Genomic DNA, 24581 nt, shown 5'->3' with positions numbered 1-24581 from the left:
TCTATCTAGTCACCTTCACCAATGATATCAACAGGGAGATTGAGACACCCTCAGCAAGTCTGCAAGCTGAGTGGTGAAGGTAATAACTCTGAAGGATCAGAGGGACCTGGTCAGGCTGGAGAGGTGAGCTGAGAAGAATCTCATGAAGTTCAATAAGGCAAAGGTAAGATCCTGCACCTAGGTCAGGGCAATCCTACACATCACTACAGGCTGGGAGATGATAACATTGAAAACAGCCCTGCAGAAAAGGACTTGGGGGTGCTGGTGGACAAGAAGCTGTCCATGTGCCAACAGTGTGTACCAACAACTCTGCTCTGGTGAGACCACACCTGGAGTACAGTGTCCGGCTTTGGAGCCCTCAACACAGACAAAACATGCACCTGATGAAGCAGGTCCAGAAGAGTGCCATAAAAATGATTGAGGGGCTGGAGCAACTCTGCTATAGGGACAGGCTGAGGGAGCTGGGGTTGTTCTGCCTGAAGAAGAGAAGGCTGCAGGGAGACCTTAGAGCAGCCTTCCAGTACCTGAAGGGGGACTGCAAGAAGGCTGCAGAAGGACTGTTTTCAAAGACCTGCAGTGATAGGACAAGGGGCAATGGTTTATATTGGATGTTAGGAATAAGTTCTTTATCATGAAGGTGATGGAACATTGGAACAGGCTGCCCAGAACCCCATCCCTGAGATATTCAAAGTCAGTGAAAACGCTTGGAAAAACAACCAACCAGCCCAACCCCACCATCCCATGTCATGGCCCGAGTTGAATCTGCAGCTGATATTCCATACCATGCTGCTGTAGTGCCAGCTTCAAAAGGAAAGTGCTGGCTGGAGCAAAGTATCATGAGACTTGAAGTTCAGATTGGAATGCAAAAGGCTTCCTGTGCCAGGTGCTGCTAATGGTTTCAGGATTTGGGTGTTGCTCTTTTTATGCTTATGCATGCTTGGGAGGGGGCAACCTTCTTATTGTCTTCTGCTGCTGCTTCTGCATTTCTGCAAATAGGCCAAAGGTAATTGTGCATTAGATCAGTTCCAGTAAAACTCCTCATCTCTGCTCTTTATATCACCACAGTGTTTTGTGTGTGTTTCCCTCCTGTCCGGGGGACTTGTGAGTGAGCTATGTTAGCCTAGAACACCCCAAAACAAATAACCCAAAGCCCGAAAACTTCTGTTTGAATAAAAATATATAGTTTAATTAGCTTGCCTGTTGGCTACATTTCAATAATATCTAATATTAAATTAACTTGTATTCAAAATCTGTACAAAGTATGACACAATAATACATAACCTTTACATATTCATTATAATACAGGAAAACAAGGAACTCACACACAATTCAAGTGAACACCCAACGCACTGCAGGTGAAGTCTGACAAACCAGACCATTTCATACAACCAAAGTGAAATGAAAGCTCTGTTATGGAACAGGATTGAGCAAGTCTGCCAATATTTATAACACTACACACAATTATCATAGACTCTTCCCAGGAAAATTCATCCCAGAGCCAAGCTACAAGTGTCCATACAGGATCATAATGGATGGCTAAATAAGTAGAATTCTCCACTTTTTCCTTTGGGTATTTGGCAGTTTTTCTCAGTACTTGGATTTAAAAAGTCTTAAAATCTTAACACTTGTCTCAACAGTTAGCTAAAGTACAAGACCTCAACCTGAGAGTACTAAAATAGCTTTCAGTATTACAGAAATTCAAGGAAAAGTTTCAAATTTTCTCATTAAAAAGATAAATAAATAAAAAGTATTCAAGACCATTTTAAAGGAACATCAGAATGGCAGTAGAGTGGCAATATGAATATTGAACTTCAAAATCTATTTTTCTTTTGCTATTAGCCAACAGCTAAACACCACAAGAGCAAGTCTACTAATAAAACCAGGTTTGACAAACAGAAGTCCAATTTGAAAGTAGTCCTGTCTGAGACTTTTTCCATTACAAGGATGGGACATTTACCAAGAAGCCATGTTCAATATCTGTATGCTAATGTTAAAATCCTTTTGACTTCCCATAAGGCATAAAAACAACAGTCCAGGCCTGTACTGGTACATTTAAGACAATGCAAGACACAATTGCAGCACCATGAACTCTGGAACATCCAAAATAACTTCAGAGCGTCTGATCCTCAGTTTCCAGCACAAGGAGCCAAAACCCATCACTCTAACAAAGGCAGAAGACAAAACCAAAACAATCAGATGCAGAGAATCAAAGAATGTTAGGGGTTGGAAGTGGCCTCAAAAGATTGAGTCCAAACCCCTTCTACAGCCAGTGTAAAGAAAGACACAACAGATGTAAAAACCTTGGAAGCTATGCATGACTACATTGCCTAGCAAACAACAATTGCAGCTATTGCCCCACTGCTTGACACCTCTGAGTGAACAGGAGTAAAAAGAAATCATTGCTTTGATACCCCTTGTAAAAAGGTAAATCAGATTGTCATTTGGCTAGGGCTGCCAACATTCACAGTCTTACTCCTTTGCACTTGGGCATATGCTGCGAAGATAATCTTGTAAGATTACTTCACATGTCAATACTAAAGGTCAAATCTTTATACAGGCATGAAAAAGCCATGAGGTACTTTGTGTAATTTCAAACAGTCTTATAGATTGCCTGAACAGACTTTACAAAATAATTTAGGCTTTGACTTCTCTAGGAGAAAGCAATCACTGTTAAATAAATGCACTCAAACCAATAACTGCAGGTCATTACTGAAAAGCAGTGAATCTTCAGGACAACTGCAACAATTTCACGATTTCATCAGACCTACAGTATAATCTGTCTTGCCCTAAAGTAGCTTTGAAACAGACTTTGAACTAGTATAAAGCTAACTGTGACAACTACAATTCAAAACTTATATCCACATCTTTATCCCAGCTAAAAACTACACACTAATATAGGTTACAACCCTAATACTGTGAAAGAAAAATGCAATTCTACACTACTGTTAAAACCAAGAATGACACTGCTATGGCCAAGATTCCACTGTGATCTCAACCAACTCATCTTTAATAAATCTCTTCAGGGGAAAAAAAAAATCTGCTTCTACATTGTCTGCCTCCTCTCTCAAAAAACTAACAATTGTCTTTGTAAGAAACTCTTCTCTTTAATTCATGTTTCACTAGAAGTTGCTTAGAACACAGTACAGATAGGAGACAAATACCATTTGGTTACTAACTGGATTTGTAATTAGTTTTTGAATTATCTTACCTTTAGGACAAGAGAGAAATGAGTGCATCCAGAAATTTGCTCCTGTCTTCTGTTTTCAATTCAATGACTAAAATGTGAAATATTATAGTACAAGATGTAAGTAATTCTAAGACATAATCAGATGTCACACAGAAGATTAGTTCCAAATATACTTATTTATACTCTCAATCAACATGAAGAAGAAAACAAATATTTATTTGGATAAAGTGCAAAGGATATTTTTTTTTTGCTTCTAGATTACAGCCAGTTGTTTTCTAGGCACTCACTACATGATGGAGGAGCCACTTTCTAAATCCCAGACTCTTTGTGTTGTTAAAACCAGCCTCTTTTGTAAGCACATACAAAGACAGGTAAATCTTATTGCATAAGTATCTCATTTTTCAAAGAGATAATAAAGAATGTATCTCAAAACATCAATACTATACTTGGTTTGGTTGCTAAATATAGAAACTCTCAGATAACCTCACCGATTTTAAACTGAATTGCACAAAAGATGATGATTACTTCATGCAAAATGCACTTTGGCCTCAGAGATATGAAAGCCTCTGCTTAGCAGTTTCTCATTTTTGCCCAGGACAGTACTTAAAAAAAAGACTGACAAATAACGTTTGTGTTTATCTTAGACTCGGGAACAGTGCATCACATACACACCTCGATGTTTGCATCTAAGACATACACAAAGAGTACATTATCTACAGCCATTGTTTTATGGAGGCTGCGTAAACACTGACCCCTAAAGGGCTCTGTGGTGACTGACGCAAGCGACAAGCAGCGTTACTCACTTGACATGTCAAAGTGGTTGTGCAGAGTCCTGGAACTGGTACTGTCTGCAGCTTTCTCAAATGCTCTTCCAAAAAAGCTAGAAGATGAACAGATACAAACATAAGCATTAGAAAAAAAGGAGGTATTTACTAAGGTCTAAGACTTCTTCCCTGCCAAGAGTTGAAAATGTCTGTCAGGTGTTTTTTATGTGCCATTTATTCAACATACATCACACTGATGCGGGTGCAAAAACCTTAGCACTGCAAGACTGTCATATAAGAAACTATTTCCTTATTTTAAGATAAGTAGTTAAGCATGAGAGAAAACAAATTTGCAAGGAAACTAGGGAACATCTGTATCCTCTTTTGAAGTATCTCTTTTGAATACCATATGCAAGAGAGATGTTTTTAAGAATGCTTCCTTCAAGTCAACATATTCAGTGTTAAATAGGTACAGGAAAGATTTTTTTCTTCAGAAGCAGGAAAAGTCTACAGATAACATTTAGTAGGAGCTGTTAAACAATATGCTTACTTCTTTTTGTCAGAGCTTTGTGTCTCTGGAGGAATCCCCACCATGATGACAGTTCCTTGTTCAACATCCATGGGTGCAGCCATTATCAGCGGCAGCAATTTACAACGCTTGTTTTTTGTCTGCAAGTCAGTAAGCCTCTTTGTTAGACAAAGCTCAGGAAACAGTTTTGTTTCAGCTCTCCATGTGAGATAGCACTACAAATAGTCATCTAAGGATACAGCTGTAATGCAGTACAGCAGAAGGTGGTTTCTTAACATAATTACTCAGTCCCCTTCTTTCTTACAATATAAGCCACTTACAAGACCAGTAGAAATTTAATGTCTCTCTGATCTTACATTCCATTTTAACACAAACAAGATATAATTTACAGTAAACAAAACAAAAAAGCTCTTAAAACTCCCAATAAATCAGAACAAAAACCCCTGCAGGTACCAGTATCTAAAAATCCAGGCTAGGCTTTTTTTTTCTTCATAATCATTTTACATTGCAACATCAACAGTCTTCACTAGAAATTATTTTCCCCTATCATATTGTTTTACAGCAGCAAGTTGTCACTTGAACAAATGTTGTAATGCAATGAAATTCACAAATAATTTGGAAGATGTTAACACTTTTAGACACTTAAGCAGATGAAAGAGAAGTTTGTTTAAAGTGTTCTGCTCTTAAGATAAATGTTTTGCAGTGAGTTTTAGTAGTATTGTCCTGGAGTTATTGACATTTAAGTGTCAAAATGAGAACAGACAGATGCAATGTGACATGGATGGACCACTAGAGATGTAACTGACAAATTGAGTAGTGCTCACTAACAGTTCTCAATCTTAAAACTTCATTGTCATCTGAATTGGGTAACTAATAGCTCAAAAACTAAATGCAATTTAATTTCACTACAATATTAATTGTAGTGATCAGAGGATTTTATTTAATCAGACAAATCTTTAGATAACAATTACTAGTCCTACAATGTGGCACTTTAAATGCCAGGTTAACTTTTCAAAGTACATATTGAGCAATAAGATCCCTCAAAACTTAGAGAATTACACAAAAACTTCAGATTTTTCACTACTAAGATGTTTATACTTTTCTAATCCTACAAATATTCTCAGGCAGATAGCCTTGCTAAAGGAGCATTCACAGATGTGCAAAAATTATCCAATCAATTAGCAGAAAAAGCATTATTAAGATTTTAATTTCTCATTGCTTTCTTTAATAATAAGCTGCAGGTATCCAACAGAACAGTAACTACTACACAGGCCAGAAGTTAGCCAGTCAAAAAGCTTTTGATTTACTTACAGAGCAAACAAAAGACTTGAGTAAGTATTTACTAAGCAGGCACAGAGACACTGGTTTGGAAAACAGCTTCACATCAGGTGTGCCCTAGGAGAAAAAAAATATTTCAATTACATTCCAGGGTGATTCTTCCACTTCTTTCATTTTACTGTCTTCTGATAAGTCTAAAGTTTTGTGTGACTCAAAAGACACTGACAAGAAGCGTTACAAACCAGGAGTCTGAGATCCCCCACTTCACTTCATAATGAAGCCCTCCCCCACTGAGAGAACTCTTTCTTCCTTTGGGAAGTTCAGAGTGGATGTCAATATTGACCCATGGAGGACAGCATGGTAGAGATAAACAGGTTCTTTCTGACAGAATCATTCTGAGTCAAGCAGTTAGGAAAACATTGTTATTCAACTACAAGACAGCCAAATGAGAGTGCCAAAAACTAGAATTCTGACCTCCATGAGAGAACAATAGAGAAAAGGGCCCTGAGAAATAACAAGGTTGGTGCAAATACAGCTGGCAATTGTCTGCTGAATGGCACGTAGCTGCTTTTTGGCTAGGTCCAGTCCTTGATGCAGTTTGTCCAGGTTACCTCTGCAATGTAAAAGAATAAAACCAGACACTTTCACATATAAGCACTTCACACAAAAGGGTAATCTAAACACTATTCATAGGAATATTTTTGGGTTTGTTCAATGGCTTATGAAGCATTCAATGCTTCTTTCAGATAGGCAACTCATGTTCTCTAACTGATATTGTATAAGAATGAAGTGACATTTTTAGTACCTGGAGAGACTGTCCAAAGCTTTAATGAAATTAGTTGTTTCAGGCCTCTCTTCTTCTACATTCTCCATGAGAGAAGCTGTTGCATATACTATATCACTTGCTGAGAACTTGTTCTTAAAGCCAAAGTGAATGCTGAAGGTCTGAACTCTTAAATCTTTCATTCTGCCAAATGGAATAGAATCACTGAAGATTATGAACATTATCAACATTGATCTGCCATCTCCTCAGAACAAATAAAGAACATAAAGACAAATCATACACTAACATTTGCAATGAGCCTAGTATTACTTTGTCAATCTAAAAAATATATCTTTAAAACATGATGTTGTACAGTTTTCAAAGCAATAAATTTAAACTTAATTGAGAAGTATTTTCAGATAAAACATTTGCATTTCAGACAATTTACCCAAACTTGTTTGCTGATTCTTCAATCATCTCCCGAAGATTTTCTTTCAAGGACATGTCCATGGAATTAAATTTCTGTTTCACTTGCTTCAAAGGTAAACTTAAAACAAAAGGAAAATAAAGGAAAATAATAAAAGGAATATAATAGAAACAAATACTTTGCCTTCCTTTTGTAAGATTTTCTCAATACAAGTTAACTCTGATTAAGTTTGTCTGCATTTTGTCTTTAGTCATTGAAAACTGGATGTGAGAAAGCAGTGTCCTTACTAATATATTAATCCATAAAAGCACATAGATGAAGTACACACACCAAGGCACACGTTGTACAACTCAACTCAAAGAGAAACTACAACCTACTTAGAGCCTCACAATCATTTGAAGACTAACAAGCTGAGTATTCACAAGCTATATTCTCAATATTTTCCCATAATTAATTGAAAAAAATGACCCTTTACAGAGCTGCAGAGTTTTAGAACTCACCCCATGTCAGCCAGAAATTCCTGGAGCCTCTTCTGCCCTTGCACAGACCAAAGCTTAAGGCTAGCAGAGGTATATGAAGTGTTACAGAGACTTTCATATAGAGACCAGTGCTGGTACAGTGCCAGGCGTAGACTGAATGGGAATTAAGGAAAATAATGGTACACACAGAGAGCACTTAAAGTCACAAAGTAACAAAACTCCACAGCTAATAGTTCGGTCTTTGGTTGCCCTTATATGTTGCATCTTTGTCCTACATAAGATACAGTTCCAAGCTGCAGGCACTTGTAACACAGAACGAGCAACGCTGGTTTGTAACTAATCCTGAGAGGTTAAACTGAGCTGAAGCAACAAAGGCTGCTGGAAGAGGGATTCACAATCAGCATTCAAATTAGCATTTCTTTCAATTCCATTCTCAGCAGCAGAGATCATGCTGGGATTTTTTTTTCCCCTCCATAGATAAAAATCCAGATGGGTTTCATCAAGTGGATAGAGTTCATTTTGCTCAGTTGTCATGCAAGGATACTCATACTCAAATGCTATCCGCATGCAATCGATGGACAGAGAGTTTTCTTCATCCTCGTTGCGGTGGTTGTGGCGAGACACATGCCGCTGGAGAATTCCAATATCCGTCACGTACTTCATTCTTAAGCAAAGGCAAATATATTACTTTGCTTTCTTCCTGTGGATTTTTATACTTAATCATGAGAACAAAAAAATGCTTCCTAAAGATGACGCATTGGACAGTCAGCAACATGAAAAGTGCAGCTACAGCTTTTTGAAAACCATTCCCTATTGAGCCATACACCCAAGCAATTAAAGCTAAAATCAAAACAATACAGAGAGACAAATTAAATTAGTTATTCAATTTCTCTGCTTAAAAACGTCAGTGGAGGAGTAACAAAAGAACAGCAGAATTACAACCCACACATTTACTACTAGAATTTTGATGGCACCTAGTAGGAAATAAGAGATCAGTGAAAAAAAGGAGAAAAATTGAAACTCAGTAATAAAAAGGAAGCTGGAGGTTCATAGAATCATTTTGGTTGGAAGGGACTTTTAAGATCATCAAGTCCAAGCATTAACCCAGCACTAAACCACGCCCCCCAGCATCATATACAAGAATTAGCCTCAAGTTGTGTCAGGGGAGGGTTAGGTTGGATGTTGGAAGGAAGTTCGTTACTGAGTGGGTGGTCAGGCACTGGAACATGCTGCCCAGAGAGGTGGTGGAGTTGCCATCCCTGGAGGTGTTTAAAAAGAGAGTGGATGTGGTGCTTGAGGCTATGGTCTGGTGATTAAGGATGTTGGAATGAAGGCTGGACTGGATGATCCAGGTGGTCCTTTCCAACCATAGCAATTCATAGTGATAAGATGTGCTGAAGGATTTGGTTTAGTCAAGGACTTGTCAGTGTGAACCTAATGATTGGACTCGATGATCTTGAGGGTCTTTTCCAATCTAAGAAATTCTGAGATTCTGTGATTCTTTTTTCCCTTGAGTAGAAAAAAAGACCACTATTAAACACCATTTCTTCCTGAATTAGAAGTGATTATTTCAAAATTTTGCAGAAGTTAAAATTCATTTGAAACCATAAAAAAGAAAAAAAAATATTTCCATTTTTTGATGGAATCAGATCACATTCCATGATTAAGAAAATGAATGTCACTGTCATTTAGTTATTTTGCAATATGTTCATTCCCAAATGTTTCCTGATCTCTATTAATTGCTTTTAGTTGCTCCTAAAAATGAGATTCAAAAGGTAGCCAGGTAGATAGATAGACAGACAATTAAAAAGGAAGATAAATTAAATAATCTTTCTTACTGAGTGATTTTATCTTGGACCCATTGATCTGTTAGGCCAACAATTGCCCACCTAAAATTGGGAAGGAAAAAATAAATGTCAAAGCAAGAAAAAGTTTCTAGTAGAGCAGATGATATTTAACACTAAGTACATAATGGAACAAGCCACAAGCCCTGCCCACCAGCTGTACCTAGAAGTTAATTACAAAGCTACATATTTATTCCCTTTGTAACAGACCTACACTTATGGTACCACACACCCAATATCTATTGCTTGCAATGAATCTACATAGATGTCTCCTCCATGAAATACTGCAGCCTCATACTGAAATTACATAATCTGGGGAAATCTTGCTTCTCTTTACTATGAGTTTAAGCTTCTAGCCTCCATGAAAATTGATAATGGAAACATACCACAACATGTCATTCAAGTCTTTAGACATTATCCACGCCAGATCAAACATCACCATTGCAGACTATATGAGGGCAAAGCGAAAAGACAGGATAAATGAGCACAAACCTCTCACTTCATTAAACAAACAGAACACAGCTAAATTTGCCTAGCATTAGGCTGCTACTAAAGCCCTAGAAATCACACTTGACTGACGATGCTGGTGTAACTTTTTAAGACATTAGCAGCAAGAAAAATATTTTATAGAGCTTTGCAAAGCTGAATTAAAAATAAAACAACACTTAATATAAAAATAATCAGACCAAAGGCCAGATGACAGAAGGCACAGTTTGATGTCTTAAGAGTTGTTTGAAATGCACTGACATTTCAAAAGGCAAATAAGTTCCCCATATGATTAAGTCCTTCTGAGAAAGTATTTTCTACATAGTTTTGCAAGATCTACAAAAATCACATTAGTGTTTTTTTGATGCATACATTAAATATATTAAACAGCAAAAATGTTAACAGTTCTGGTTTATCATTCTCCCCACTGCCACTGTGACTTAGCTTTGGCTGTTGTCTGCCAGTCTAGCAGTACTGTTTCTGTGATTCATCAGTGCACATTGGATGGGCATGACCAGAAAACATTAAAGTACTAAGTACAGCTACTTGTACATATATGACTTATCTTATATATAGTAAGAACATTGTTATATCTCATTGGGTTCATATGTTATGATAATGTAAAGAAATATTAGATAACTAGAACATTAGATATTGTTCAACTGCCTCTACATAAGCACCTTGTGTTTTATGGCAGACAAGAGTTATACTTACTGAAGTCCCATGATATTCATATTGCTCATAATCAAACAGAATTTCTCGTCTGAAAAGGGAAAAAAAAAAGCCACATTTCACTAAGTCATGAACTGGTCCTTGAAGCAAATTAAAAAGGCAAGAACCATGAAATAATATTTAGATTTCATTTTAGCACTTAAAAAATAAATAACAGGAGCTACAAATTGTTTTTTTTCTGTAAGGAAGAAAGATTGAGGTGTTTTGATTTAAGATTTTTCTGCAAGACAGAAAGATTAAGAAGGATTTTTTTAGATTTTAGTAATGATGTGAAAAATGACACTGGAATGTTCTCAGAAAGTAAAAAGGAAAAACTTATCCAATGATTCTTTAAATCCCACATTTTTAATCTAATATTCTCCTGCTTATTCCTATTGACAGTAGTGAGACTGTAAAAGAAGAAAACAGAAGCATCAATTTTACCTGAATGTAGACAAGAATACTACAGCTCCTAAAGAAGTGAAGCAATGCACCTAGAGCTACTCAAATGTATAAACTACTATTTACAACTACCCTCTCTTTATGCATTTTACTTTTATACAGTAAATGCATCTCTTCAGTTTCATAATAAAATTTGAGTCAAAGAATCTGGCAAATCAAGCAGCATAGTGTCATGCTTTTGTATTCTTGACAAGATTTTAATCAAAGAATAAGAGATACAAGCAAGATAGAAAAGTTAAACACACCTGCGTGCCTCCCATTCTCGCCTTTGTCGTCTTTTCATTGTTCTCTCGATCACATCCTGGAAATTTATTTGGGTGTTAAAAAGCTAGCAAAAAAGCAGCCCCTATCCAGAGACTTTACTGATTGAATCTGCATTAAGAAGACTAATTAAAGTCTTCATTAAAAAAAAGCATTTTTCTTATTAGTGACACCTAATGAGAAAAGCATTACTAATCAAACGTTTTTCCAAGGAATACACTTTTTAAAGCCATGACATCTTTCTGTGCTGGTGTTTATCATAGAATCAACTAGGTTGGAAGAGACCTCCAAGATCATCCAGTCCAACCTATCCCCCAGCCCTATCCAGTCAACTAGACCATGGCACTAAGTGCCTCATCCAGTCTGCTCTTGAACACCTCCAGGGACGATGCCTCCACCACCTCCCTGGGCAGCCCATTTTAATGGGAAATCACTCTCTCTGTAAAGAGAGAGTCTTGCTGACCTTCACAAATGAGAGGCCCAGTATATTCCAAACTAGTAACATAGCACCCTATCATTTTATATCGTGAAAAGGGCAATGAGGAAAAAGAGAGATAATTAAGGAAGCTCAAAAAAAGAGGCACTGACTGTGTAATTAAGCTCCATAAATAGCAGCAGCAGCTTGTAAACTCAAATAAATCAGCAAGATCTTTGTGAAATACTTAACAGATTTGAGGCTAACTCTTCTGTATATAATATATAGATTTTCTTTAAATTTTTTTTTGCTGAGTTAGCATCCTTTATAGAGTAGTAGAGAAAATGCACAGTGTTAGTAGAACAATAAAATCGAATGTGTATGAAATCTGACAGTGTACTTCATTTTAATTGCCATTAAATTTTAATGTATTTAATGGTAATTTTAAATTCTAGCTTCAAACTTTTGCTTCCTTATATGGCATAAATAGAAAATAATGCCACAAATAAGGCATGCAAAATTTAATTTTTGGTGCCTACCACAATATAATTTTGTTAGATTGCTGCTACAAGTCCAGAAAAAAAATGTAGCAATAAATTATTTGTGAGCTTCTCTCAAACAATTATTTCAGAAGTTTATATCTAAAGAAGTTGTACTGCTAGACTGAAAAGCCCACAGCACAAAATCAGAAATCTTTGAGTCAGTTGAAAAGGCAGAATCAATTTTTTATTATAAAGAGAAAATATTTGTGTGCAGTTCAGACGCAGGAACATTCTGTGCACACAAAACTCTATTGGTGATAATAGATTGTTATAAAATCCTACAGTGGAATTTGTGATCTAATGGAACATAAAACACAAATGTCTTGCTTATAATGGTGTAAAGTACATAAAACTCTCTTATTTCCCCTCTTTTCATAACAAAGTAGCAGAAACACACCTCTTCAAAACGTCTACGTTTCTCTGAAGGTTCTGACTCATCACCTTCATTTTCTGAGTCCTCCTCTTCATCCTCTTCATCTCTGAAGATATCATCATAAGCAGGCACATCAAGATCATCATCTTGTTTAACTAACAGCTTAATCTAGCAAGAAAAAAAAAGTAGTTTAAATAAAGAATCTTATTTAATGATTAAAATACATTTCAAATGATCAAAGAGAACACTTCAGATATTTAGTAACAGAAACTGAAATTAATCTTAGCTATGACCAGTTCCTAGCATAACAAAAAACCTGCTTTTTAATTCAAAGACCATATTTATTTAGAAAAGAGTGAAACCCCAAGGGTTTTGTTACAGCACTACTGAAAGAATGATCATCTTTTATAGTTGTTAAAAGTCACATTGTCAAATAACCTCTGCTTAAACTCCAATTCTGCGTGTTGCTAGCTGCTGAGAAATAATACAGGTTACATTCTGGAGGACATTAATCATAGGATTTGTTAGCAGTTTGATCTATAGCAACAGCATTAACAGGCATTTACTATTGAAAAATAACCACCCTGCTAGCAGTATATAATTCATTACTGAAAGCAGATTTTTTTCCTGATCATGTGCAATACTACTATAAATATCCATGAACTGTGCTTCGTGACAGTCCAGCTAATGCTGCAGTTTTGCACAACACAGCAAAGCACAACACCACCCACCCCCACGCTGTGCAAAGTTTGTTATTAGGCAAAAAAAGAGTTTACCTGAGTGTCATTGTAAACGTTCACGACATTGATAGGTCTGTGGCTGTCACAGACGAAAAAAAAGGTATCTTCTTCAGGCTGCAAGATCTCCAGGAGGTCAACATTGGCACCACAATTAATAAGGACAAAATATTTGAACTGCCAGCAAAAGTAGAAAAGAAAAAAAAAGATGCTTTTAACTTCAGTTAGCAGGAATCACAGAAGACTGAAACCCTTTCACAAACCCTCCAAAGCACATGTATTTTGTTTCTGATATTTGAGGTCCTTGAGAAAGAAAACATTTGGAAGACAAAACAGCAAATTTGGGGTTGTTGGACATCCAATATCACCAGCTCTTATGTCACAAAACATGTGCAAACTCAATTTGACTCTATCAAAACTACAACACATTAGTTTAAGTTGATGTTAGAAGTTTGTAATTGGTATGTTAAAATTTAACCACTGTTTTGAGGTGACTAATATGGGTCATTTAAGTCAGGGAAAGGGATAAGTTTATGTCTAGATTAGAAGATCTGCAATTTAAGAATATTCCAGTGTTTTTCACCTGATCTTTATGCTCAAGAAAGGCAGTTTCAAGTTCTTGCCATCCAGACACTGGGACGAGTGTATATTGCACATGATCACATTGAAACAAAGCCTGAAATGAAACGAACAGCTGTTAGCAAAGGTTAAGGGCAACAACCTCCTCTACAATGCCGTGTCATACTATAATTCTATTTCACACAAATATCTTGAAGATATTCTAAATGCCAAATCTTCATGAACTTTCAGAGTACAACTTCAAAATTTCAGTGTCACAACTCATAGAAAAAACAAGCTACAAAGGCAGATTAAACCTTCAATCTCTCCCCTGTTCCTATTAAGAGGAGCCCAGGATGTTTTTTTCTTTTGCTGTTAGATTTACAATGATAATGAACAAAGACTTACTTGCAGTATTTTACAAGCACACAGTGCATCCACATCTGAAGCAACAAGAAGAAGAACACGCTGCAAAATAAAAAATAATACAGCATGACCACATTAAGATGGGCACCAAATCTAGCGTGCTGGTACAGGAAATGCCTGGATTCGCCATGAAACCACAAAGAGAGAAATTTGCAGATTTCATTGTGTTGGAAGGAACCCTCAAAAGTCATCTCGTCTAATGCCCCTGCAGTCGGCAGGGACACCTCCAACTAGATCAGCCTGCCCAAGGCCATAGCGAGTCTGACGTTGAATAAAATCTCGGTTACAGATCATTCTAATCAGAAACCAGAACTGCTTCTGAATGGATGCCGCAATCAAGATTAAATGATTTGCATCCCTGTAAATAAAAACAAACTCCACATACTCAAAATCAGTCAGCTGCTCTGAGGAAAGGTACCTAACTATTCAGACTCCTACGAACCGCACATAGCAAGGTAGGTTCCGAGTTCATCAGCCCTACAACTGGAAAGATCTGTTTTCAGCACGGGATCTGAAGCAGTTTCGGCCGAAGAAAATCTGCATCAAAAAAAGAAGAGGAAGGCAACTCCTGAAATGACCTTGATTTAGGCAAAAACGTTTCTCTGGAGGTATTTTTGCGGCTTAGGTTTTTGGTGGTTATTTTGCTGAGGGAAATGCTTTCATTTGCAAATCCATAACAGCGTTTCACGAGTAGACATACCAAGAGATTGTCCAACAAAAGCGTTATCACTTCAGCATGCACATCCCCTCTGAACAGAGCTAAGCTAACTGCGGGTGAAAAATGAAAGCAGCCAACGGGGTAAGAAACAAACCTTTGAGAATGGAGAATTAAAAAGCTTTAGCGTCCGGACAAACAAGATCTAAGCAGTTAAAAAATACGTAAAGAAGACGAACAAAGGAACAAACCAAAATAGCTGGGGAAGTCTTGGTTAGACAAAAGATCCACACGAATGCCCAAAGCCCTCGCGAGAGGGAAGGAAACCTTTGGCGAGATTCCGCCGCGCTGGCAGCAGCTTTGGCGCTGGTTTCCAACGCCGGGACAGGCTCGGGGAGGAGAGTTTTGTAATCCGGGCAGACTGGCAGGTCTGAGGCCGCAGCGCGGCCTGGGGCCTTACGTCCGCCCGAAGAGCAGCGCTCTCCGCCGCCGGACTCCGCAGCCCCGGGACGCGGGCATCGCGGCCCTCACAGCCTCCGCGGCCACAGGACTGGAGCGCCTCAGCAGCCGTCAGAAGAGCTAGGGACGTCCTGGCGTCGTCCTCGCTCCGTGAGGCGGCGGGAAAAGCCGCAGCCCTGAGGGGAGCGGCCTGAGGAAAGGCAACTCGAGGCGCCTCCGGGACATTCACGACGACACCATCCCCTCCCCGGTTACGGCCCGCCGCCCGCACCTGGTTGACAATCACGTCGTAAAACTCCCGGCGGCAGTCGGAGATGAACATGGCGGGAGCGGTAGAGAAGCTGCAGCGAAGCGGCAGAGGAACAGCGGCAGCCCCGAGCGGCCCCCACTCAAACTGGGCGCCAAACGAGCGCCGCTCCCCATTGGTCTCTCGTCACGGCAGGCTGGCCAGTGGAAAAGCGCTCGTCCCCCGTTCGCAGAGCCCATTGGACAAGGCTGTTCAGCCCATTCCGGGTCTTGGCCAATGGCATTGGGAAAACACAGTGGCGACACGTGCAGCTGGCCAATCCCGAGAGCAGCTCAGCCGGCAGTGCCGCACGGGCTTTGGCTGCCACATCTGCCATCTTTGTTGCGGCACACTGTGTGCTTTGCCGTCCCGGTGAGCCCGTCCGAGAGGCAGCAGGGCCCGCACCAGTCCCCCACGATGGAGGAGTTGCCAAGTGGCCAAAGGAAGTTTCCGCAAAGGCCACTCTGGCAGGGGCGAGGCTTCTTCTTCCGCCCTCACACGGAATGGCCGCCCGAGAGGCGGGCACCGCGCTGCACGCTGGGAGGGGCACGCCGGGCGGGTGGGCCGTCGGTGGGCTGCGCCGCGGCGGCCACAGTCCCGACCCGCCGCGGAGGGGTGCAGCTCGGCCCTCTCGCCCGCTGGTTCCTGTCCGGGCAGCTGTAGAGCTGCCCCGCTGCGCTGCCACCATGGTGAGGCCCGGGGGGCGGCCGGGGGAAGTGCCGAGTCACGGCGGGCGGGTGGCTGGGCCCCGCGTTCCGCCGCTGGCCGCCCCGCTGGGGCGCGTTCTCAAAGCCAGCGAGCAGCGAGGCAGCTGGGAAGCGTCAGCTGCGGGCAGTGCCCGGTGGGTTCGGCGGCTTCTCCTCGCCGAGGCGCCTTGCCTCCTCCAGGTCGGCTGCTCAGCCGAGCAAGTTTCCAGCGTCGCCTGGCAGTGCGCTGCTTCCATTTGCTGCCTCCCCGGGCAGCGCCGCACGCACAAGTCCTTCCCCGGGGGGGCGAAGAGGGGCACCTCAGCTCGCAGCGACATCAGCAGTGCGGCCCCTTAGCGTCGTCTGAAGCGAACTTCGCTGCGCGCTGGGACGCCTCGGAGCGCTGTGGGAGCCCCATTAATGCGCTCTTCTCTTTGTTGTTATCTGTGTTTCCCGCTCCAGTTCTCTTTTAATATGTTCGATCACACCATCCCTCGGGTTTTCCAGAACCGCTTCTCCACGCAATACCGCTGCTTCTCGGTGTCCATGCTTGCTGGACCGAATGACAGGTCTGATGTGGAGAAAGGAGGGAAGAGTATGTGCATGTTTTATTTTGACTAATAACCGCTTAGAAGACTTGGTGTGAATAACGCAGCTTTTGTCCCCGGCTGCAGAAATATCGCTGAACAACAGGGAGATGTGTTGGCTTTGTGGCTGGGGCTAGGAGAGCATCCTGGGTGGGGCTTTAAGAAGGAAGGAGGATGAGTGGATCTCATAAGTGTGTCATTAAAAAACTTACCGAGGGAGAGGCCTCCTTCGTGAGCATTAGGCTGTCAGGCTAAAGCTGTGTTGTTTTGAACAGACGTCAATTTAAGAGCACCTAAAAGTCCAGACTTACCTTTTGAAAGCCTGTAGGAGTAGGTTTTGTAAACCCTTAATATCTCTTTAATTTCTGGTGTATTTATCATAACTGATTCTACTGAACACAAACCCTATGAGGAGAGGCTGAGGGAGCTGGGGTTGTTTAGCCTGAAGAAGAGGAGACTCAGGGGAGACCTCATTGCTGTCTACAACTACCTGAAGAGAGGTTGTGGTGGGGTGGGGTTGGTCTCTTCTCCCAGACAACCAGCAACAGAACAAGGGGACACAGTCTCCATTTGTGCCAGGGGAGGTCTAGGCTGGGTGTTAGGAGGAAGTTGTTCCCAGAGAGAGTGATTGGCATTGGAATGGGCTGCCCAGGGAGGTGGTGGAGTCACCTGGAAAGCCTGGATGAGGCACTTGGTGCCATGGTCTGGTTGACTGAATAGGGCTGGGTGCTGGGTTGGAGTAGATGGTCTTGGAGGTCTCTTCCAACCTGGTTGATTCTATGATTCTATAAAATCTCTGGCTCAAAAAATTGTAAAAGGAGTGATAAAACTGTATGTTATGTACTCTTCAAGCACTCATATTTTTCCTAATCTTGCATTCTTACTCATTTCTGCAGTAATTATGCCACCATCAGCTTTGGATCAACTCAGTAAGTGACTATTTTATTCTGGAATAACATTAGAAGTAGGAACAAATGCCTAAATACAACAGTGTTTTGTTATCTATTAAGATCAAACTTGCATAAGGAATATGAAACTAGCTGAAAAAGAAAACTACTTTGGAAATATTTTGACTGTTAATGGGACTTGCCTGTCATCATATAGAGGTGTGAAGTGTTGGACTACCTGAAGCATGAATCAATATTAGTTATTAATAATGTGTAATGGTTACAGGTAATGTAGTAAATTCTTAGTCTCAACCTGCTTGTTCTGGATTCTGTTGTCTGGAGGAAAATTTATTTTATAGACAAAATAAGTTATAATTAACTTAGTAAGGGGGAAAGGACAATTGAATCAATAGTATGAGCAATTTTTATTGGCCTTTTTAGCTAAAGACTTTTCACCTTCTTTGAGTTTTAGCCTTAATAGAATTTCTTTGAGAAATTAGTTTAGTTGTGATTTACTTTTTAAAGCAGACAGGGCCTGTTAAAATTCATTAGGTGTAGGACAGCTGATAATAGCACAGGAATGCAACAGAAATAGATTCCTCTGCTACTACTTGCAGCCTGTTCATCTCTGAGCTTGTTGGGGGATGTTGGAGAGGCATTTAAAGCTCTTAAGTGTGATGGTAACACTTTATTTGCATATCTGGATTTGTAGTTTCGAGCAATTAGAATAGTGGTGTGAGCAGAATCCTCTCCTACAGTCTGGCTCATTCTCTTGCTAATATTCAATCTCTGAAAGCTCCAGAAATGTGAGTGGCTTCTACCAAAATGCTTTTCTGCTTTCTCACCAGGCCGACTCAATATTACTTATCCAATGCTGTTCAAGCTGACCAATAAAAATTCAGACCGAATGACACACTGCGGAGTGCTCGAGTTTGTTGCCGACGAGGGCATCTGTTACCTTCCACACTGGGTGAGTTGTCTCAAGTTGAACTGTCCAAACCTGAAAAGTAGGATTAGTGAGCTGCCAGTTTAATAGTGAAGAGGCAGAATGTTCCCTGAAACTGCATGTCTTTCCTGGTGTTGTGGTTTCTACAACAGCTTTTAGTCACAGCTCAGGTTTTACTCCATGAGAGTTTAAGCAAAGCAGACTGCTTTTTAAGATGCACCTGACTGTTCTGCCTGAAACTGAACCATCATAAACTGGTCCCAGTGGAAATAAGTATATGCAAGGAAAGAGAATTTTAAAAAGCAGCCACAGAGATAGCAGCTTGTGTCTTTGTTTTCATCCTTGCAGATGATGCAGAACTTGCTTTTGGAAGAGGGAGGACTGGTTCAGGTGGAGAGTGTTAATCTTCAAGTTGCTACTTACTCAAAGTTTCAGCCACAGAGTCCTGATTTTCTTGACATCACCAATCCCAAAGCTGTGTATCCTTCCTATGGAACCTCACAATCTGGAATGATGAAGCAGAACTAGATTATCAGGTGTGGCTCATACTTTCCCAGTACCTGGAGTACTGTGTGCAGTTCTGGAGCCCCTAACACAAGAAAGACACATTGAACTGTTGAAGCGAGTCCAGAGGAGGGCCATGAAGATGATCAGAGGGCTGCAGCAGCTCTGCTGTGAGGACAGGCTATGAGTGCTGGGTCTCTTCAGTTGGAGAAGAGAAGGCTTTGAGGAGACCTTATAGTGGCCTTGCAGTATCTGAAGGGGGCTACAGGAAGGCTGAGGAGGGACTATTTACAGGGTCTTGTAATGACAGCACAAGGGGTAATGAGTTTAAACTGGAAGAGGGGAGATTTAAACTAGATGTTAGAAAAGGGTTCTTTACAGTGAGGTTGGTGAGACATTGGCACAGGTTGCCTGGGGAGGTTGTGGCTGCTTCCTCCCTGGAGGTGTTCAAGTACAGGTTGGATGAGGCCTTGAGTGACCTGTTCTAGTGGGAGATGTCCTTGCGTATGGCAGGGAATTGGAACTGGATGAGCTTTGAGATCACTTTCAACCTAAACCATTCTATGATTGCTTCTCCTAAAACAAAAAAGGATGGACAGCTTATGTGTAGAGTTGTTGCTGAACGTTGGCACCAAGTGTAGGCTGAGGTGAAGAAGCATGATTCTTGTCTATCTACAGTACTGGTGAGTGATTCAAGTAACAGACCAAGGATCAGAATTGTATAACATAGTAACTTTAAAGCTATGTTCTTACATTGAAAACAAATGTTTCATCTTAACACTCTTCAAAGATTAGAAAATGCATTGAGAAACTTTGCTTGTCTCACTACTGGGGATGTTATTGCCATCAACTACAACGAAAAGGTACAGTATCCAACACCATGCAAGGTTTGGTTACCATCATTTTGAGGACATAAATTCTGCCCCATGTGAAAATGTAACACTGTATTTCAGTAGATTGTGAGCACCTAAGTACTTTGACTACATCTTGAGATCAGATTTTCTATTTGAGTGTTTTTGGCAGCATGTGTGTACATTTGGTCACTGGGGGTTGTAGCCTAAACTCAGTTGTTAGAGGTAGGTGCTCAAACAATCAACACAGACTTGTGCAGTGTTGTTGACAAGTAATCTCAGATGGTAAATGCTGCAATTGTTTTTTTACTGGAGGAAAAAAGGAGTCAATGAAGTCACTTCCTGGGATGCTCTTTGGACTCTTTTTCAGCACATAAGAAAATAAAATTCTGTGTTGCTGATGTTTTTGTAAGTCAAGAGACAGAATTTATCCTAAATTCATTGTTTGCTTTCAAAAGTCCAGATTAGGGCACAGTAAGAGTCCTGCAAAGTACAGTAAAAGGTATATTCTCCAGCATGTAACATTCTTCTATCAGGTTAAAAATCTTGGCTCTCATGTTCTGTAGAGACCCTGCACTGTCCAGTCCTCAACATAAAAAGCATTTATTTCCATTTTCTTGGAGCTATCTAAAGGGAAAGCTTTAGATAAGGTTTTCTTAGGTACAAATGCAGCTCTTCCATGTGCAATCTTAAAGTACTCATTACTGTTTCAGATCTATGAGCTTCGGGTAATGGAGACCAAACCAGACAAGGCTGTGTCCATCATAGAATGTGATATGAATGTAAGTTAAAGCTGATGTGGAAAGTCTGCTTTTACTGTGTCCTCCCAGAAAGAGAGGGCATGAACGAGAGGACACAGCCTTAGGCTGCGCCAGGGGAGATTTAGACTCGAGGTGAGGAGAAAGTTCTTCACTGAGAGAGTCATTGGACACTGGAATGGGCTGCCCGGGGAGGTGGTGGAGTCGCCGTCCCTGGGGCACTTTAAGGCAAGGTTGGACGTGGCACTTGGTGCCATGGTCTAGCCTTGAGCTGTGTGGTAAAGGGTTGGACTCGATGATCTGTGAGGTCTCTTCCAACCCTGATGATACTATGATACTATGATACTATACTATGATACCTTTGATGCTGCAGAAAAGGTAAAGTCAGATGGGATAGGGAGGGTGACTCATTTGAGGGTACCCGATGTACCCTCATAACTACTGTGGAGTGCTGTTTTACTGCTCTTTCAGTTCCATGTTAAGACATTTCTGAGAGTCTTAGTCTCTTTAGGAGTTAAAATGTTTTAAGAAACCTCACCTCTTTCTAGATAAAAATAGTGATAGTTTGTGGTGTTTGGGGGGGCAATAGTATGAAGTATAAAAGCAGTAAAAAAGTATGAGTCATGCTTATTTTCATGCTTCTTGTGTAAATAGGTGGATTTTGATGCTCCTTTGGGGTACAAGGAACCAGAAAGAAGTACACAACATGAAGAGACCACAGTAAGTTAAGCTTCTGTTCTCCAAAAATGTATTCCCTGGAGGTCAGCCTTGCTTCTAATGGAGCAGTGAACACTGATGTGTTCTGCCTTGGCCTTTTTTTTTCCCCCTGGAATAATTTTCTAAGACTAAATTTTGTTTGCCACATGCTCCTGCTTGTGGTGCTTAGGAGATGGTTGTTCAACAAGTGTTGTTCTGAAGTATTGTTTGGTTGGAAATATGTGGAACAGTTTTGCTGCATTCAGTATATTGTGACATGAAGACAAAGTATTTGTTTTTAACCCTGACAGGATGTTGAAGCAGATCATAGTGGATATGTGAATGACACAGGATTTCGTGTAAGTTCCCTCTTCCTGGTGGTCTCAGTTGTAAAACAGTGAGAAAAGTTGTTTCAAACAACAGCAAAATACTAGTACCTGTTCTTAGAGGTGCTCATTAACTGACTGGCAAGGATCTGTGCATGTTTTGTGGTGCTTAGAACCAGTAGTCAGTATGATTTGGTGTCCTTAAGAGCGCAGCCTGTAAATCAGAGACTGTAACTTGCTCCTACACCCAGGGTTCATCAGCTCACAGGTACCTAAAAGAAAGATGCAGAATCAAATAAGGAAGTGAGAATGATAGTAGTACCCCTGTGCAGTGTGCTTTCAAAATATGGCTAAATTCAAACTCTATACATAGGCATTCTCTGGTTCTGGGAACAGATTGGATGGCAAGAAGAAAGGTGTTGAGCCTAGTCCATCACCAATTAAACCAGGAGACATTCGGAGGTATGTCTGCTTCTCTTGGCAGTAAGTGGCAGAGCAGTGTTTGAGAGAGGTGTTGGCTGTTTGGTTTATTTTTTTCCTGCTCCTGCAATACAAACAAGCAAATAGTCTAATCTAATCTGACTGTGATGCCCCTGTCTACTTAAGATGCAGATTCTAACTTAATGCTGCCAAAACTCACCAAATTGACTCTAGTTCTGTAGAAGACAAGTAGAGAAAGGCAGCAAGTCCAGACTGGACTCAAGCATTGAATTCTGCCAATTTTCTAAAGTGAAATTTGGCATAGAGTGAAATCTTTCTGAGTTGAGTGGATAACTGAAGCTGAGCCATGTGTGGGTTTGGTGGTGGTGGTGTTCTTGTCCTTAGAAGGGAATTTAAAAATTCAGATTTAGTGGAAGTGTGCAGGGCTGTGGTTCCTGTGGTGTTCTGTTATTTATGCTTCTCACAGTAAACTGAAGCCTTGTGGGAAAGCATATCTGTTGGTCTGTGGAAACCACAGGATACATGGAAACATGCCCACAGCCAAGCTTCTACAGCAGCATCTGTAGAAGTTTAACTCTGGAATTACTGGGAGATGAAAATTTGCAGCCAGTGTTGGTACAGTTCTGATGGATATAGATTAGGTCTGACTGTGTTTAATTGGATGGGAGGTATAAAACTTCATTCATAACATTTTTATGCTTTGTTTCCAGAGGAATCCCCAACTATGACTTCAAGATTGGTAAAATCACATTCATTAGGAACTCACGTCCAGCAGTTAAGAAAGCTGAAGAGGTAAATCAAGTAGGATCTTTGCCAGTTTTGCACAGAACTAGAACATTGGAATGACTGCCCAGTATGGTAGCTCCTCTCTCCATACTGGATTCTTCATAGAATCAACCAGGTTGGAAGAGACCTCTGAGCTCATCTAGTCCAACCTAGCACCCAGCCCTATCCAGTCAACTAGACTATGGCACCAAGTGCCTCATCCAGGCTTTTCTTGAACACCTCCAGGGCAGCCCATTCCAATGGGAAATCACTCTCTCTGTGAAGAACTTCCTCCTAACATCCAGCCTATACTTCCCCTGGCACAACTTGAGACTGTGCACTTCTGTTAAAAAGTGATAATAATTAAGTGGTTTGAGTTTGAAAGCAGCCTCCAATATCATTGCTTGCTGATGTGAGGGAAAAAATAATAAGGGAGTGGATCCTTGTTCCCACTGGCTGGAAGGTGGCCGGAATGTTTGTGTTTTACTTTCAGGTAGAAAGTGGTTATTAGATAGATTAAGTATAAGAACTCTCTACAGCCAGTTGCTGCTCTGATGAAATATTCTTTCTAGCACTCATTCAGCTGTCATCACACACAAGCAGTGTGCAAAGAGGTAAGAGGCTTTTCCCCCTCTTTTCCAGGATGAGTCTGGAAGCCGGTTTGTTGCCTTTTCAGGAGAGGGCCAGTCTCTGCGCAAGAAGGGAAGAAAACCCTGAGCTGTGGCACCTTCGGGAGGAAAATAAAATAAGAGTTGCAGCATATTGGATCTTAGTTATTGCTGTTGAGAGATTGTTTTGCAGCACAGGACCGTTTACTGATTCTGGTTTCATGTTTAAAACCAGAGCTGCTGGACTGTTGTAATTTTCACTTGAAAATTAAGATTGAGACACTCCAAAGGAGTTTTTTGTTGTATGTGTTGCAAAGAGGGACAGTGGATCTTGGAGAAAGCTAAGAAGTAAACCCAACAAGATCTACCTTACTAACAGGTAGAGTTCTTAGACTGCATCTGCCCTCTTACATCCTGAGCGGTGATGATCTCATGTTGTCTGTGCTTGATACTTTTCCTCTCTATATTTTGCCACAGTTTCAGGTAAGAAGCTCGCCGTGGCCCAGCTGAAGGCAAAGGCCTTGGTATTCAGGGCTTTTGTGCAAGGAGTCTCTGATGTTAGCTTCAGGTGTTGGATTATAACTCACTCTAAGCCATCCCCGCCGTAGCTTTTTGTATCTGTAATTAATAAAATGCCTTTAACAGTTCAAGTACCACAACGTACTGCACTGAATGGCACACGTCGTTGAAAGGCGAGACCCGGCGTCTCTGCCCGGTGCGGCCGTGGTGGTGGCAGAGGCGAGAGCCGGCGTCTCTGCCTGGTGCGGCCATGCTGATGGCAGAGGCGAGAGCCGGCGTCTCCGCCTGGTGCGGCCATGGTGGTGGCAGAGGCAAGAGCCGGCATCTCTGCCTGGTGCGGCCATGGTGGTGGCAGAGGCGAGAGC

General features: G+C 40.9%; 2 protein-coding genes across 2 annotated transcripts; one reads left to right on the top strand and one right to left on the bottom strand.

The window, feature by feature from the left end:
• Nucleotides 1-1159: 1159 nt before the first annotated feature.
• CDC45 (cell division cycle 45) lies at nucleotides 1160-15778 on the bottom strand. The gene is made up of 19 exons (XM_064168216.1): nucleotides 15628-15778; nucleotides 14225-14284; nucleotides 13842-13934; nucleotides 13298-13435; nucleotides 12546-12689; nucleotides 11176-11231; nucleotides 10472-10520; nucleotides 9658-9719; nucleotides 9266-9316; nucleotides 7972-8091; nucleotides 7449-7580; nucleotides 6970-7068; nucleotides 6564-6725; nucleotides 6233-6371; nucleotides 5792-5875; nucleotides 4502-4620; nucleotides 3991-4067; nucleotides 3209-3275; nucleotides 1160-2161 (listed from the first exon to the last, which is right to left on the bottom strand). The coding sequence occupies exons 1-18, from the start codon at nucleotides 15676-15678 to the stop codon at nucleotides 3211-3213; spliced, it is 1701 nt and encodes a 566-aa protein (XP_064024286.1). The 5' UTR covers nucleotides 15679-15778; the 3' UTR covers nucleotides 1160-2161; nucleotides 3209-3210.
• Nucleotides 15779-16076: 298 nt separating this feature from the next.
• On the top strand, nucleotides 16077-24347 carry UFD1 (ubiquitin recognition factor in ER associated degradation 1). The gene is made up of 12 exons (XM_064168217.1): nucleotides 16077-16331; nucleotides 16791-16923; nucleotides 17812-17844; nucleotides 18651-18772; nucleotides 19097-19227; nucleotides 20043-20115; nucleotides 20817-20885; nucleotides 21516-21581; nucleotides 21869-21916; nucleotides 22257-22345; nucleotides 23035-23116; nucleotides 23732-24347. The coding sequence occupies exons 1-12, from the start codon at nucleotides 16146-16148 to the stop codon at nucleotides 23804-23806; spliced, it is 1107 nt and encodes a 368-aa protein (XP_064024287.1). The 5' UTR covers nucleotides 16077-16145; the 3' UTR covers nucleotides 23807-24347.
• The last annotated feature ends 234 nt before the right edge of the window (nucleotides 24348-24581 follow it).

This window comes from Pogoniulus pusillus, chromosome 30 (assembly GCF_015220805.1).
Source record: "Pogoniulus pusillus isolate bPogPus1 chromosome 30, bPogPus1.pri, whole genome shotgun sequence".
Classification (NCBI taxonomy): domain Eukaryota; kingdom Metazoa; phylum Chordata; class Aves; order Piciformes; family Lybiidae; genus Pogoniulus; species Pogoniulus pusillus.
This window is presented reverse-complemented; position numbering and strand designations above follow the sequence as displayed.